This window comes from Phodopus roborovskii, unplaced genomic scaffold (genome assembly GCF_943737965.1).
Source record: "Phodopus roborovskii unplaced genomic scaffold, PHOROB, whole genome shotgun sequence".
NCBI classification, from domain to species: Eukaryota; Metazoa; Chordata; class Mammalia; order Rodentia; family Cricetidae; genus Phodopus; species Phodopus roborovskii.
The window spans coordinates 34,139,155-34,153,940 of record NW_026126433.1 but is presented as its reverse complement, the minus strand read 5'-3'; the positions used below and the strand labels follow the sequence as shown (position 1 = coordinate 34,153,940).

The 14,786-nt window shown below is 37.8% G+C and overlaps 1 protein-coding gene across 11 annotated transcripts in view; it reads left to right on the top strand.

Annotated features, from left to right (window-relative positions):
• Prrc2c (proline rich coiled-coil 2C) overlaps positions 1 to 14,786 on the top strand; it is a 78,635-nt gene that overhangs the window by 31,344 nt on the left and 32,505 nt on the right. For all 11 annotated transcript variants that reach the window (XM_051186113.1, XM_051186108.1, XM_051186104.1 and 8 more), the window contains exons 7-16: positions 723 to 805; positions 1,293 to 1,426; positions 1,525 to 1,612; positions 2,281 to 2,425; positions 3,509 to 3,562; positions 6,103 to 6,676; positions 7,502 to 7,671; positions 8,037 to 8,295; positions 9,202 to 9,409; positions 10,768 to 13,014. In XM_051186113.1, the coding sequence (XP_051042070.1) occupies positions 723 to 805; positions 1,293 to 1,426; positions 1,525 to 1,612; positions 2,281 to 2,425; positions 3,509 to 3,562; positions 6,103 to 6,676; positions 7,502 to 7,671; positions 8,037 to 8,295; positions 9,202 to 9,409; positions 10,768 to 13,014 (3,962 nt within the window). The remainder of the gene's footprint in view (positions 1 to 722; positions 806 to 1,292; positions 1,427 to 1,524; positions 1,613 to 2,280; positions 2,426 to 3,508; positions 3,563 to 6,102; positions 6,677 to 7,501; positions 7,672 to 8,036; positions 8,296 to 9,201; positions 9,410 to 10,767; positions 13,015 to 14,786) is intronic.

The following is a 14,786-nucleotide window of genomic DNA, read 5'->3' as shown; positions in this document are numbered from 1 at the left end:
TCCCTCCCCATTTTTAAGCTTTGCTTTTCAAAGCTGAGATTCCACAAAAAATCAATTTGACCTTTTTTTTTTTCTTCAGATTTTAATTATGTCATCTTGTATAATAACTTGGCTGCGAACCTGTTTTCTATGCCATGTTTAACATGTTTCATCTCTTTCCCTAATTTTGGTTCTGTGCTTTTCCTTTCTGTTACTTGGAGTTCCTCTTTATCAATAAGTCTTTCCAGTTGTTTTACCTCAAAAATTCCTACTTGGATAAAGCTTTCTGGGGTTCATACATTATGAATTTGTGGCTTGTACATTTTTCATGTCATGACATAAACTATAATTCTATTAATGAGATACAGAGGTTCTTCATATGCCCTAGTTAATACTTCTGTGTTAGGATTTTCTGGAGGTGGAGTATGAGGGCATATGCCTTTAAGGCAAGCAGATCCCTTGAGTTCATAACCAGCTATTTTGATAGCTAGTTCCAGCTCAACCAAGGCTATATATTAAGACTCCTCCTACCTTGAAAACAAAGACAACTTTGTGCTATCGTTGTTCTTGCAAATGGTTCCTTGCTGTAATAGTTTGTTAGTGAGGACTAATGCTGTCTGTATTAGCAGGTAAAGTTTTATTATTCATGTCACTTGCTTTAATCATTCATACTTGGTTACATTTTAAAAGCTACTCAAACTAGATTTGTGTATCATAAGTTACTAAACTTGTTTTCTTCACAGATGTTTCAACAGTACCCAAGGATGGCATATCCTCCTCTACATGGTCCCATGAGGTTCCCACCTTCTTTATCTGAAACAAACAAGTAAGACTTAAAGCCAATAAGAGATGCATGCATGTTAAGATTTTTTCGAATGTTGAATATTTTTTTTTCTAGTCTCAAAAGGACAATTGCTGTTGAATAATTAGCTACCTAAAATAGTTCAGTAATTTGAAAAATCTAATTGACACAAAATTCTGCAAATAGGAAATCATCCTAAAACCAGTGATAATTATTTCTCCCCTTTTCTTGTCATGTTGGTCACCCCGTTCTTCTCTCTGCTTAATATGAGGTTTTTACAATCCTCTTAAATAATGTTACTAATAAATGCATTTTTAAGTAAAAGAATTATTTAAGCTACCTATTATATAATAATGCTTTCTTTGTAGTCATGTCATGGCCAGTGTATATCTGACTATAGGAAACACTAATGTTGAACTGCAATGAACTAAATTCCAGTGTTTTAATACTCTCAATTCAATATAATTTAAACTTGTGCATTTTTTTGTTTTTCTGCCCTCCCATTCATTAGGGGCCTTCGAGGAAGAGGTCCTCCTCCTTCGTGGGCTTCTGAGCCTGAACGCCCATCCATCCTTAGTGCTTCAGAACTGAAGGAGCTTGATAAATTTGATAACCTAGATGCTGAAGCTGATGAAGGTTGGGCAGGTAAGAAGCAAAAGTTGTGAAGCATTTTAAACTGATAGGTGTTTAGGTTAGCATAATTGATGTTAGGAAGCCCTTCTAAATTTTCATTTGTTTAACAGGTGCTCAGATGGAAGTAGATTATACAGAACAGCTTAATTTCAGTGATGACGATGAGCAAGGAAGTAGTAGTCCTAAAGAGAACATCAGGTAACTCGTGACATTTTTGCTATTAACAGTGTGATTTTTGTTGTTAGAACATGAACTGTTTCTATAGAGATACTTCATTCATTGACATTTTTTGTATGCAGATTTTTTCCCCTTTTCTCCTGGAGTATTTCCGAGTTGGGGGGGTGATTAGTAAGTTTAATGAATACAGTACAGCTAATCAAGGAAAAGGGGCATCCAAATAAGGAATGTATATGGGTGATTATATAATAAAAGTTAGGCTTTTACATGCCCAATTGAGAATTTTCTCAGCCATGGCATTGTAGTATGCTAGAATTTCATGATAGTCATCTGTGAGGTGCCTGTGATGTGTTGAGATTTTTTAATATGCTAATTTGATTTATTTTACTGAACCAGAATAAATTAGAATATAGTCAGTAATTATATACATTCAGGTGAATTTTTTGACAGAACAAAAAAATTTATGTTAGGATTTTTTGCATCACAGATGAGTATTCAGGTTGAGCACCTGCCATATTGCTATGTTACTTACACTTTGATGTGCACTAACTAGTCCTCAAGCCGCTACAGAGACATGGAGTGTATTGTTGAATGAACTAACATCACTAGGTCCCATACCTCTCATTCATTACCTTATACATTTTCTTCTACTTTGCTTTTTTGATTTCTTCTCCCTTTTGCATCTTCAGTGAGGATCAAAATTCAAAAACCTCTGAAAGCACAGAAAACCGAAAAGAAGTAGATGAAGCTTCTGGCACTAAGTCCTCTTCTCAGACACCTGCTCAGCCTTCAGTAGCAAAAAGCCCTTATGCGAAGGGACCTCCATTTAATCAGGTATGTTGGGGCCATTCAGATCCTTTTCATTATCCATACTTCGAATGAATTAATCTTATGGTCAAAATTGGAGGGCCTTGGAAAAGGGGTTATGTGGTTTGCGGCAGGGGTGGGATGGTGGTGTTGTTTATTTGAAACAAGGTCTTGCCCTCTAGCTTGGGCTATGTCCTCATAGATGATAAACTGTCACATTACTTAACTGGGACTGTGTTTCCTTGTTTTAAAGTAACCCTGAAGTTTTGCTGCTTTTATTGCCTGGAATTATTGATATAATAGCTAAAATTTTTAAGCCAAAAGTGAGGCTTTACTTTTGTCTTTTTCATCAAGTCAGGTCAGGGTAGAGGGGATACTCTTTCAGTATAAAATGAGATGCTTTACTATTTATTGAATATTTTAGAAATCTTGGTACTTATGTGTGAGTGAAAGCATTGTCTTTGTAGAGAAACCTATATAGAAAGTAGTGCCATGTGCCTTTAATCCCAGCACTCAGGAGGCAGAGGCAGTTGGATCTCTGAGTTCTAGGACAGCCACAGCTATACAAAGAGACCATGCCTAGGGGTTTGGGGGAGAGAAAGAAAGAAAATGGAGTTCTATAACACCTGAGTTACTCTATATAAATGATTATGAAAGGAGATGTAGGGAAAGGATATATTTTGTGATTTCACCTATGATTTGAGATAGATTTGAGATAGCTACATTGCAAACTGAAAGAGGGAGTATATTCAAGAAATTCATTGTAATACTTAGTTAGGAATTGTGTAGGTGGCATATATTTGAATTTGTACAAAACAGAAGGAAAAACCCACTTGTCACTGAGTTAAAAAGAGCAAGTGTGCTGTCTTTGAAAGGGAAAGGAAATTTTCACCATTTGCGTGATGGGTTTGCTTGTTACCTTATGGAATTGGCAGCATCGAGAGTGGTTCTGTAGAAACTAATTTTAAGTGACTGATAACACTTGTACTAAAATGAAGATAAGGCTGACTGGTGACTGTGAACAATCTTGTGTTCTCATTAAGAAAATTAGTATAGTGCATCCATAAGTATTTGGTGTAATTTTGTTTAATCTGTTGTTTTTCATTATAGGAACGTGGACCTTCTTCACACTTGCCACCACCTCCCAAGTTGCTTGCACAACAGGTAGATTTTAGAGATGTGTTGGTGTATCATATGCTGTGTATGGTTTTATTTAGTTTTCTTTTGGTGAAATGGTTCTGTATGTTTATAACTTTCATGAAACAATTGTACATTGTTCACTCTGTGGCTTTGGCATGTTTTTCTTCTAGTTCTTTTCATCATTCTAATCTGATAAGCACAATGTGATAGCTGCTGCTTTCACACTGGTAGTCTTCATTCCTGCTATCCCTGCTTCTAAAGGACAGCCCTTTACTTGTTCCCAGGTGTTGGTCCTATCACTTGATACAATGTTATTGCTAGCCTTTTATGGAGAACAAGCTGTCTACCGAACACCTTACTTACACTCTTTGTCCTCTTGCCTCATCTACTCTGTTTCTTTGTTCTCCATCACAGCAACATTCTTTTAAGGACTTACACTTAGCTGCATGAGTCATTAGTTCACCACCGCTCCCATGAACACATGTGTAACGTGTTTGCTGGACAAGCATGAGGATATGAATTCAAATTGTCAGAACGATTCATACAGGAGAATTTATCAGAATGTTTACAGTGTGCATGGTGATGAACAACAGTGACACCTAATTTAAATGAGATACAGATCAAAGACTGACACCAGGGTTCTTCTTTGGCCTGTGCACACATTGCTATGCTCATAAGTAATGAACACATTCATATATATCGTATATACACACATCCACAAAGAAAATATATGAATGGGTATTAAGCACATGTATCTTTAATGACTATGGTAATACAGATTTAAAAAGCGGGTTTTTTTTTGTTTTGGTTTTTTTTTTTTTTTTTTTTTATCCTGTGCAACCATCATTATCATATAGTAACAAGGATATAGGATAGCTGGCACATTTAAGCAGTACTTTGAAATCTGTAAACCTTGTGAACATGTAGGAAGGCAGCTTGGCAGTTTCTTGTTAAGGAAACATGACTTGAGAAAGTCACTGCTAGCTTTTTAGTCAAGAAGAATGAAAATAGAAAGACTCTTATACTTAGTTTGAATACTAAGACTAACCCAGGATACAGATCTGTCGTCGTTTCCTGTACCAGGAGTGGAATACTAAACAGCAATGAAGTGGTATAAGCCAATACAAAATAACCTTTAAACTGTTACAGGGTACTAAAGAAAATAGCACCAAAAACACTAAAGTTTTCTTCTGCTTTAGTTGAATTCTGGGACAGGGAAAACTGTTGTGGTTATGGTATTTGAAGGTCATTGGTGAGATAAGAAGAATGATAGAAATGTTTCCTGTGTGTATCATATCCTTTTGTGAAATTATTTCTACATTTTTAGCTTATGTCTGAGCTGTAGATGAAGCCATGACAAGAGTTGTATGATTTGCATAAGATAACTGCTCTGAGACATTATAAACATTTGCTTGCTAGCTGTTGGTTGTTTCCGCCATGCCATTATTTCCCCCGCTTATTTTTTGGAATCCTGACTAGGCTATATGTGAATTCCAATCTTTCTTTATACTAGTAATTTCATTTCTGTCTGTTGAAAATCTTGAGTTTTATTGCTTCTTTATATTTTAGCTCTTAGTGTGCTTTTCCTCATTCTTATATTTACATGATTTCCAACAATGTTATTGAGCTTTTAGCCATCATTTGAAAACATCAATGAAAATCATATCGCTCACATGGTCCTGTAAATCTCCATTGTGTTCTGGATTCAGTTGTCTCTCTTCCCAGACTGAGTTGAGAATTTACTCAGGGCTGTTTCTTTGGCAGCCCTCTCCTCCATTTTGTTCATTGTATCTTTCACTGTGGTCCTTTTCTTGTCATATTCTTGGTGCCTGTGTGTTGCCATTTTAACACATTTGGGCACTTCTTTCTCCCTGAGGCATTCCCTCATAAGGCAGTTTGTCTGCAAGCTGTTAAAGAATACAGTTAAACTTCTAAGTTGGTATTTTGAAATTAATTGTGCTTTTTATTATAGCATAATCTGAGTGAGCAGTAATGCCTGGCACAGTGAATGGGTATTTGGGTTTTTTTTTTTTTTTTTTTTTTTCCTTCTGATTTGGTTGATTGTCTAGACTTTAATACTTTCCATGTTATTTGTTTTGTTTTTAATTTCCTGAGTTTTATGCACATGCAGAACTCAAGAGTTCCAAGTTTGGAAGTCAGTTTTCTGCTTCTACAATGTGGGACCTAGGATTAAACTCAGTTTGTCAGAGTTGGCAACAGGTTCCTTGATCTTGCTGGCCCTATTTATTTTCATTTTAATGTGTATGCTTTGGAAGAATTCATCCACTATCACCACCCTCCCATGGACCAACCCTTCTTCTCACCTCTCCATGTTTGTGGTACCCAACATTGCTCACAAAAATTCTCCAGATAATGAAATGGTTCAGTGGGTAAGGGTGCTTGTTGCCAAGCTTGACAACCTGAGTTCACTCTAGGGAAGCCCTATAATGGAATGGTAAGAGCTGATTCCCACAGGTTTTTCTCTGACACACACACATACACAAATAGATGTAAAACAAATTATTTCAAAAATTCTTGTTTCAGTCTGTGTCTTGCTCTTTCAGCATCCACCACCTCCAGATCGACAAGTTCCTGGAAGACAAGGCCCTTTTCCTTCAAAGCCTCAAGTTCCTGATAATGATGAAATATGGAAGCAAAGACGAAAACAACAGTCTGAAATATCTGCGGCAGTAGAGCGTGCTCGCAAACGACGTGAGGAGGAAGAACGAAGAATGGAGGAACAAAGGAAGGCAGCGTGTGCAGAGAAACTGAAACAATTGGATGAGAAGCTCGGTATCATAGAGAAACAACCATCTCCAGAGGAACTCAGAGAAAGAGAGAGAGAGAAGGAGAGGGAACGGGAGAAAGAACTTGAAAAAGAAAAGGAACAGGAACGCGAAAGGGAGAGAGAACGGGAACTTGAGAAAGAGCAGGAAAAACAGAAAGAAATGGAAAAGGAAAGACAGCAACAGAAAGAGTTAGAACAACAGAGAGAAAAGGAGCAAGAACTACAAAGGGCGAGAGAACAGGCAGAAGAGGGAGAGTTGAAGGAAAAGGAGAAAGAAGAAGTCAAACCCCAAGAACCTGTTCTAGAGCCTGTGACAGAAAAGCAAGAAAGTGAAAACAACTGTATTAAAGGTATGCTAGCCAGTCTATGTTTTATATTTAATTCATTTATTCTATCTACTTTATTGGTGGTAGAGGTTGGAAGTGGGTCTTTGCATATCTTTGTGACATGGAATGCTCTAGAATACATGGAGCTGGTTTTCCTTGGAATAAAAACATTTTATGTCTGAGATTTTGTGTGAATACTAGTTGCCCCCTTTTGAATTAGTTTGTTTGAGCATAGCCAATGATTCACTCTGAGGACTTTGTATTTGTTCAGATCAAGTAATTTTTGTCATACACTATCCATTAGTCCAGTATTTGGGACAGGGGTACATTGGTTTCTGTTTGGACAGTCTCACTGTATAACTAGCTGTCTTGGACATTTCTATATAGAACAGGCTAACCAATTATCTGACTGCCTCTATCTCCTCTGAGTGCTAGGATTAAAAGCATGCACTACCACACTTGACTCTATGCTTTTTTTTTTTTTTTTTAATATGTATAGGTTACTTGGTTTTTATGTAGCTCATAACATGTAAATATTGAATATCACATTAATATGGGAATAAATGGGATATATTAGGACTGAGTGTTTACTGTGAAGTTAAATATATTTTGTGAAATAAAGGATTTGGATCTGTGATCTATATGGGGTCCAGTTTTATGAGAATCTGTTTTGATAGTCTAATGATCTGTTGGTTGTGGTTTTCGGTATTAGATTACAAAATGAAAATTTAGGGTGTTAGGGAGAAGTGCTTTTTACTCTTTAAAGTGTATATTATGCCTCACTTTGTTGCAGTACAAACAAAGCAGCATGTGTTTGATAGGATTGTCTTACACTATTTCTTTGAGCAGAAGAAGAGCCAATTTTCACTAGACAGGACAGCAATCGCAGTGAAAAGGACACTACCCAAATGGTGCAGGAAGCAGAACCTGAATCGGGGTCTCAGCCACGACCTGCTGTATTAACCGGCTATTTCAAGCAGTTTCAGAAATCGTTGCCACCACGGTTTCAGCGGCAGCAGGTAATAGTAAAACCAGAAATACTTCACTACTTATGTGTGATTGAAAATATTTATTGTTCACTTTTTGATAATTTAACATAAAACCTAAAACACATAAAGCATAGAAAATTCCCTTAATTTTTTTCTTTTCAGTACACTTGTTGAAAATTGGTTTACTTTTGAGTTTCTCTGTAATGCCTTTTTTGTGTTAAGCTTTATTCATATACAAGTGGAAATGATGAGTTGCTTATGTCCATTATAAGGAAGTACCATGACTTGTTCTGTGATAATTGTCTTTAAATATCACAAAACAGTATTATTTTCAAATACATTTGATTATATTGATCCTAAGTAGAAATGTCAACATGTGAATTTTGCTTTTCTAGGAACAAATGAAACAGCAGCAGTGGCAGCAGCAGCAACAGCAGCAGCAGCAGGGTGTGCTTGCACAGACTGTTCCTTCTCAGCCATCTAATGGTTCAGTCCCTCCTCCTCCACACAGACCTCTTTATCAGCCAATGCAGCCCCACCCTCAGCATTTGGCTTCTATGGGTTTTGATCCAAGGTGGCTCATGATGCAGTCCTATATGGATCCTCGAATGATATCAGGAAGGCCTGCTATGGATATGCCACCTATTCATCCTGGTATGTTGATAGTGACAGTATGATGTGGCTTACTTGCAGTTTTTAAGGGTTTTTTGTTTTGTTTCATTTGTCGTGTCACCCCTTTTTTGTCATAATTCCCTCAGTATTAGAAATATATTTGAACCTAGGTTTTTATTATAAATTTAGCTTTTAATGTAGGCATTGGTGCTAGCTGTCTGACAAGAACAAAATGCTAGCTCTTTCCATTTTATGGATATATTTTAAATTTTTGAGATGGGAATTATTCTCGCTAAAATCCGTTATGAATGTTTTCACTCTGCCAAATATTTCAGCATTTGAATTTTATTTCTACACATGTATCCCTTCCTTTAGAGTTCCTCCATCATTTACCATTTTTAACACTTGAATTTCTTTGTAGGTTGGCCAGTAGTAAGTTAGCCCTTTTGAGATCTACTTAAAATAAAGCCAGCTAATATTAACATGATACTGTGGTGTGATTCAAAAGCTAATTGCCAAATATATCTGGTTTTAAACGTGGTAGCAGATGTCCTTAATCTCAACCAAAAAGTCTTGGGCCACAGGGCTATGTTGAATGGTTTGTGTGTGTGTTTGTGTGCTTTTAAATCTCACGTGATACTAAGTCTACAGTATTTGAATGTTGAGTTACACATGTTAATAGGATATTGAGCAACTAGGATAGAAGTTTGCTGTAGAAAATAATTTTCTTACAAAACTTGCCTTTTTGGTGTGATTCCGATCTTTATTTTCTGTTAGCTAGATATAATTTTTTTCTTTTAAAGTGGACCCCTGTTGTGTGTTGCCACCCCTCCCCCTCAGGCTTTTGTCTTACTAAATGGTTTTAAACAGCAATCAGTCTGTTTTTATCATAGTTTTGTTTCTTTTACTTATGTAATTCTTTTGTGTGTGTGTGAATTTTTCTTACAGGAATGATTCCTCCTAAGCCACTAATAAGAAGGGATCAAATGGAAGGGTCACCAAATAGTTCTGAGTCTTTTGAGCATATAGCTCGATCTGCAAGAGATCATGGAATTTCCCTTTCTGAACCTCGAATGATGTGGGGGTCAGATCCCTACCATGCCGAGCCTCAGCGGGCAGCCACTCCCAAGTCAGCTGAAGAACCTAGAGATGCAAGGTGATAAATTATTTAAATGATTATAGGATTATTAGGATGATGTGCCTAAGAGAAAAAACTTTGTAGTATCTCTAAAGTTCATTTTGGGGACCAGCAATATTGCTCAGGGACAACAGTGCTTGCCATTAGACCTGATGACCAGGGTTTTGATGCTTGGAACCCATACGGTGGAAGTAGAGAACCAACTGCTTAAAATTGTCTCCTGACACAAGCTCTTCCCATTCTTCATCACATGCATGCACCATGCACACACGCATATAGACTCACTAAAGTTTTCTTTTTAAAGATATTCTGAATGAGAACTGGGCCGTGGATCTGATGCCCTATTAATGCGATTCATTTTATCTTTGTACATATTTTCTCCTCTTGTATCTTTTTTAAATCAGCAAGGAAAAACTGATTGTAAACAAGTTCTTTGAACTGAATTAAATGCTTAAACTTAATAGTAGATGTTTTAAAACAGCTCTTTACAGTACATCATTTATAAAAAAGGAAGTGTGCCTTCTTAATATAGTTTGGCCAGTGGGCTGATAGAATTCCTATAGTGGTGAGAAATTATAGCCATTTTCAGTCCTTGGAGTAATTATGTAAGATCACAAGGTAAAGAGAAATGATAGCTTATAATGGGACAATCTACAGGCAGAGTGTTGGGGTTTCTTTTATGGAATGTAGTTTAATGGTTATGTTATATAATTATTCATAATTATTTGGAGTAGGCTTGTTCATATCTATTAGGAAATCATTTGTCTTGGTGCATCAGAAGTTCATATCTACATGGTCTAAGCATTTTGTTTAGTGAAGGTTGTAACACCATCAGATAAGTGTACAAGGCAGTATTACTGTCTGCAGTTATAGCATTTTATAGCAGAGCTATAGAGAGAGCTTCATATTGCATGAATTAAACTTGACCCCAATATTAGAACAGTATCTCCACATTTCAGACTACCTTGAGCCCTCTACTAAACCTCTTTCTGTATTCTTCTTGAATGAGTTTGATGGCTTTATATGCATCCTCCTTTAAGTGGAATCATGCAGTTGTTGTCTTAGCTACTAGCTCAAACTTTTGTCTATGTTACAGTATTTAACAATGTCTTTTCTTATTTGTCCCTGACTAATACTGTCTGTATATTATATTTTTTTCATTCATTCGATTATATAGACATGCTGTGTCCATCTCTTTGCTAAGCTTTTTATTTGGGAATAACGGTGATCTTTGTGGTTAGGGTTCATTGTTTTATATTTTATTCTTTATAATTCAAATATGGGTGATTGTAAGACTAATGTTATGGGGGGGTTGGAATATATGTACACGCAGGAAAAATTGTTTTGTTAATTATACCTTGGAATTCTTATCACAGGACTGAACCTGTTTTGGACCATGAGCAAATTACTGCTGCTTATTCTGTAGAACATAGTCATCTGGAGACTCATTCAAAGACAGATGTTGCTAGAGACTCAGCAGAAACAGAAGGACACAAGTATTTAAGCAAATCAGTAGAAGATGTAAGACCTCACAGTGCTGATACAAATAGCCAGGCTGCGTGTTTTGAAGTAATTGATCAAAAGAGCTTATCTACTCCTCCAGAAGAGCGGATCTCGGCACTAGAAAGTCAACCTGCCCGGAAAAGAAGTGTTTCCCATGGATCTAACCATGCTCAAAAGGCAGAGGAACAAAGAAGCGAGCCCTCTGTCAGCATTACTAAGGTTACCAGCAGATGTGTTGATTCTAAAGAAACTGTGGAAAAGCCAGAGGAGAAGCCAAGAAAAGACGGCTTTCTGCGATCTTCTGAAGGACCTAAACCAGAGAAAATATACAAATCCAAATCTGAAACTCGTTGGGGTCCAAGACCAAGCTCCAACAGAAGAGAAGAAGGTAGTGATAGGCCTGTGAGAAGGTCAGGTCCCATTAAAAAGCCTGTTCTTAGAGATATGAAAGAGGAGCGGGAGCAGAGGAAGGAGAAAGAAGGTGAGAAGGCTGAGAAGGTCACTGAAAAAGTTGTTAAAACAGAAAAAACAGAAAAGAAGGATCTTCCTCCTCCTCTACCACCTCCAGCACCAGTTCAGCCACAGTCATTGGTTCCTCCACCAGTTCAGCCAGAACCAGAGAAACTGCCATCAACAGAAACTTCAGCTTCACCTCAGAAGCCATCTCAAGATAATGAGAAACCTTTGGAACCTGTGCCTAGTGTCCAGGTAGAGCCTGCGGTTAAACCTGGAAACCAACCGAGTGTTACAGCACCGACAGTCAAAGAAGAAAAGCAGCCTGAGAAAGTCATCAGCAAAGATGTTGGGGTAGAGCGACCACGACCAGATTCTAGACCAGTAGTTAAAAAAGAATCCCCCTTACCTCCTAGGACCTACTGGAAAGAAGCTAGAGACAGAGATTGGTTTCCAGACCAAGGATACAGAGGCAGAGGCAGGGGAGAATATTACTCCAGAGGTCGAAGCTACAGAGGCTCTTATGGGGGTCGTGGCAGAGGTGGTAGAGGGCATACTCGTGATTACCCTCAGTATAGAGACAGTAAACCAAGAACCGAGCATGGGCCTTCAGGACCTCCCAGACAACGTGAAGAAAGTGAAACACGAAGTGAAAGTTCCGATTTTGAGGTTGTTCCCAAAAGAAGGCGACAGAGGGGTTCAGAGACTGACACAGATAGTGAAGTTCATGAAAGTGCAAGTGACAAGGATAGTTTAAGCAAAGGCAAATTTCCCAAAAGAGAGGAACGTCCTGAAAACAAAAAACCTATCAAGACCCAATCTTTTAAGCCTGAAAATCATGTCCGAATAGATAATAGGCCATTAGAAAAACCTTTTATAAGAGATGAGGATAAATCTAAACCAGGTTTCCTTCCTAAAGGGGAGCCTACAAGGCGAGGTAGAGGAGGAACATTCAGACGAGGTGGAAGGGATCCTGGAGGCCGACCATCACGGCCTGCCACCTTAAGAAGACCTGCTTATCGGGACAATCAATGGAACCCAAGGCAAGCAGAACCTCTTAAACCTGAAGATGGAGAGCCACCAAGAAGACACGAACAGTTTATGCCTATACCCGCAGATAGACGACCTCCAAAATTTGAGCGAAAATTTGACCCAGCTAGAGAGAGGCCCAGAAGGCAACGTCCTACCCGGCCACCAAGGCAGGATAAGCCTCCTCGATTTAGACGACTAAGAGAGAGAGAGGCTGCTTCAAAAACTGGTGAGGCGTTGGTAACTACAAATGGCACAGTTAATAATGTCGTTCAAGAACCAGTTAATCCCCCTGGGGACATTTCTGGAAATAAGACACCAGATTTGTCTAATCAGAACTCTTCAGATCAGGCAAATGAAGAATGGGAAACAGCTTCTGAAAGTAGTGATTTTAATGAGAGGCGTGAAAGGGACGAAAAGAAAAATGCGGATTTGAGTTCACAAACAGCTGCAAAGGCTGGAGAGAATGTTTTACCTCCAAAAAGGGAAATTGCAAAGAGAAGTTTTTCTAGTCAGAGACCTGGAGTTGATCGACAGAATCGTCGTGGAAACAATGGCCCACCAAAATCAGGAAGGAATTTTTCAGGTCCTAGGAATGAAAGAAGAAATGGCCCACCTTCCAAAAGTGGAAAAAGAGGGTGAGTACTGTGTTTAGATATAAAACTTGTGCCTTTAAAGAAGGTAAAAGTAGAGGACTTTCTTGTGAGCCATCTTCAGATTCTCAAGTCACATCTTCTAAAGGGTTGTCTTAGGAATATGTTTGTATAGTACAGCCAGAAAGGAGCATACAGTCTCTTAATTTGTTGAGTGCTCTTGATACTAAGGAGTAGCTCTCCTCTATTCATTTGTCAAAGTGTATTAAGACTTAAATATGTTACAGACGTATACCTTGGCACTCTGTTGTTTGCTCAAAACTCCTTATTGAGTTGTCGTCATAAATTATATTTCCTTCTAGAGTTATAAACTTTATAGTAAATAATCCAAACTAGAGAGACCCAGAAAGCAAATCCCTGCCTATCCACCAGGGCTCAGAATTTTCAGGACTGAGAGCATAGTAGCTTAGTTGGTGAAGTGTTAACCTAACACTACATAAAACCAGACATGGTGGTACATAGTACATACAGCATTTGGGAGGGTAGAGATGGGTGCAGTCACAAACTTGTTCAAGGTCATCCTTGACTAAACATCTCAATGTGGGGTGGGGGATTTTAATAAACTATGGAAATGTTGCCTTTTTAAATATGGAAATGTTTGTTACAATGTTGATATTGGTTTCAATATTGAGAAGCAAAATGATGAAATATGAAGAAAAACCAGAGTATGGGGTATTGTAGCATATAGTACACAGTAAGCATTCCTTAGGCAAAATTTCCAGGTATGTGTGGGGATAGAGAGATGGCCCAATGGTTAAGAGCTCTCATTGCTCTTCCAGAGGACCTGGGTTTGATTCCCAGCACTTGTGTGGTAGCTAACAACCCCTGTAACTCCAGTTCTGGGGTATCCAACTCCCTCTCCTGGCTTCTTGGGCAGTGCACATGTGTACAGACATAAATGCAGGCAAGACACCTATACACATAAAAATGAATCTCAAAAGCATTGTTTAGGAATTTGGTATAGTGTTGCACTAATTTTAATTCCTTAGTTGCTGGTACTACTACTTCTGTTTAAAATGCCAGAGTAATAGACAAAGTGTGTTTTCAGAGTACCTATTCATCGCAGTGTATATTTGACTTTGAATGTTTGAAAAATCAAGACAAAAACACAAAAGTCAAAATAATTTGACTAGAATAAACTATTTGAAATTTAAATAATAAGACTTACAATTTTGATCTGAGTTTTGAGTGGTGTAGATAACAGCAGTTTTCAACTTGGAGAAATACCAGTGGATAGTTGTGGTTGCAGTAGAATTTGAAAGGACCCATTGAGAAGAAATAATAAATTCTTCAAGTGTTGGGGGGGTCATACCAGACACTTAGTAATCCTTTATCTTGAGAAACTATATAGACTGAAAATTAATCACTAAGCCCTTTTTTATGTTCTATTTTCATCTTGGAATTTCTTTGAAACTAAACCTGGGAATTGTTATATATTAAGGAAATGAGTTTTTATGTTAAAGGTATTTTTAAGCCAGGTGTTGGTGGCACATGCCTTTAGTCCCATCACTCAGGAGGCAGAGGTGGGCAGATCTCTGTGAGTTCGAGGCCAGCCTGGTCCTACAGAGCTAGTTCCAGGACAGCCACCAAAGCAATAGAGAGAAACCCTGTCTCGAAAAAAAAAAAAAAAGAAAATAGGTATTTTTAATATGTTTACATCTAGAACTTTTAAGGTGTATATATGCTGAATAGTATAAACATTTAGAATGCTATTTTAGAATCCTATTTTCATTGTGCTGCCCCCTTAAGGAACAGAT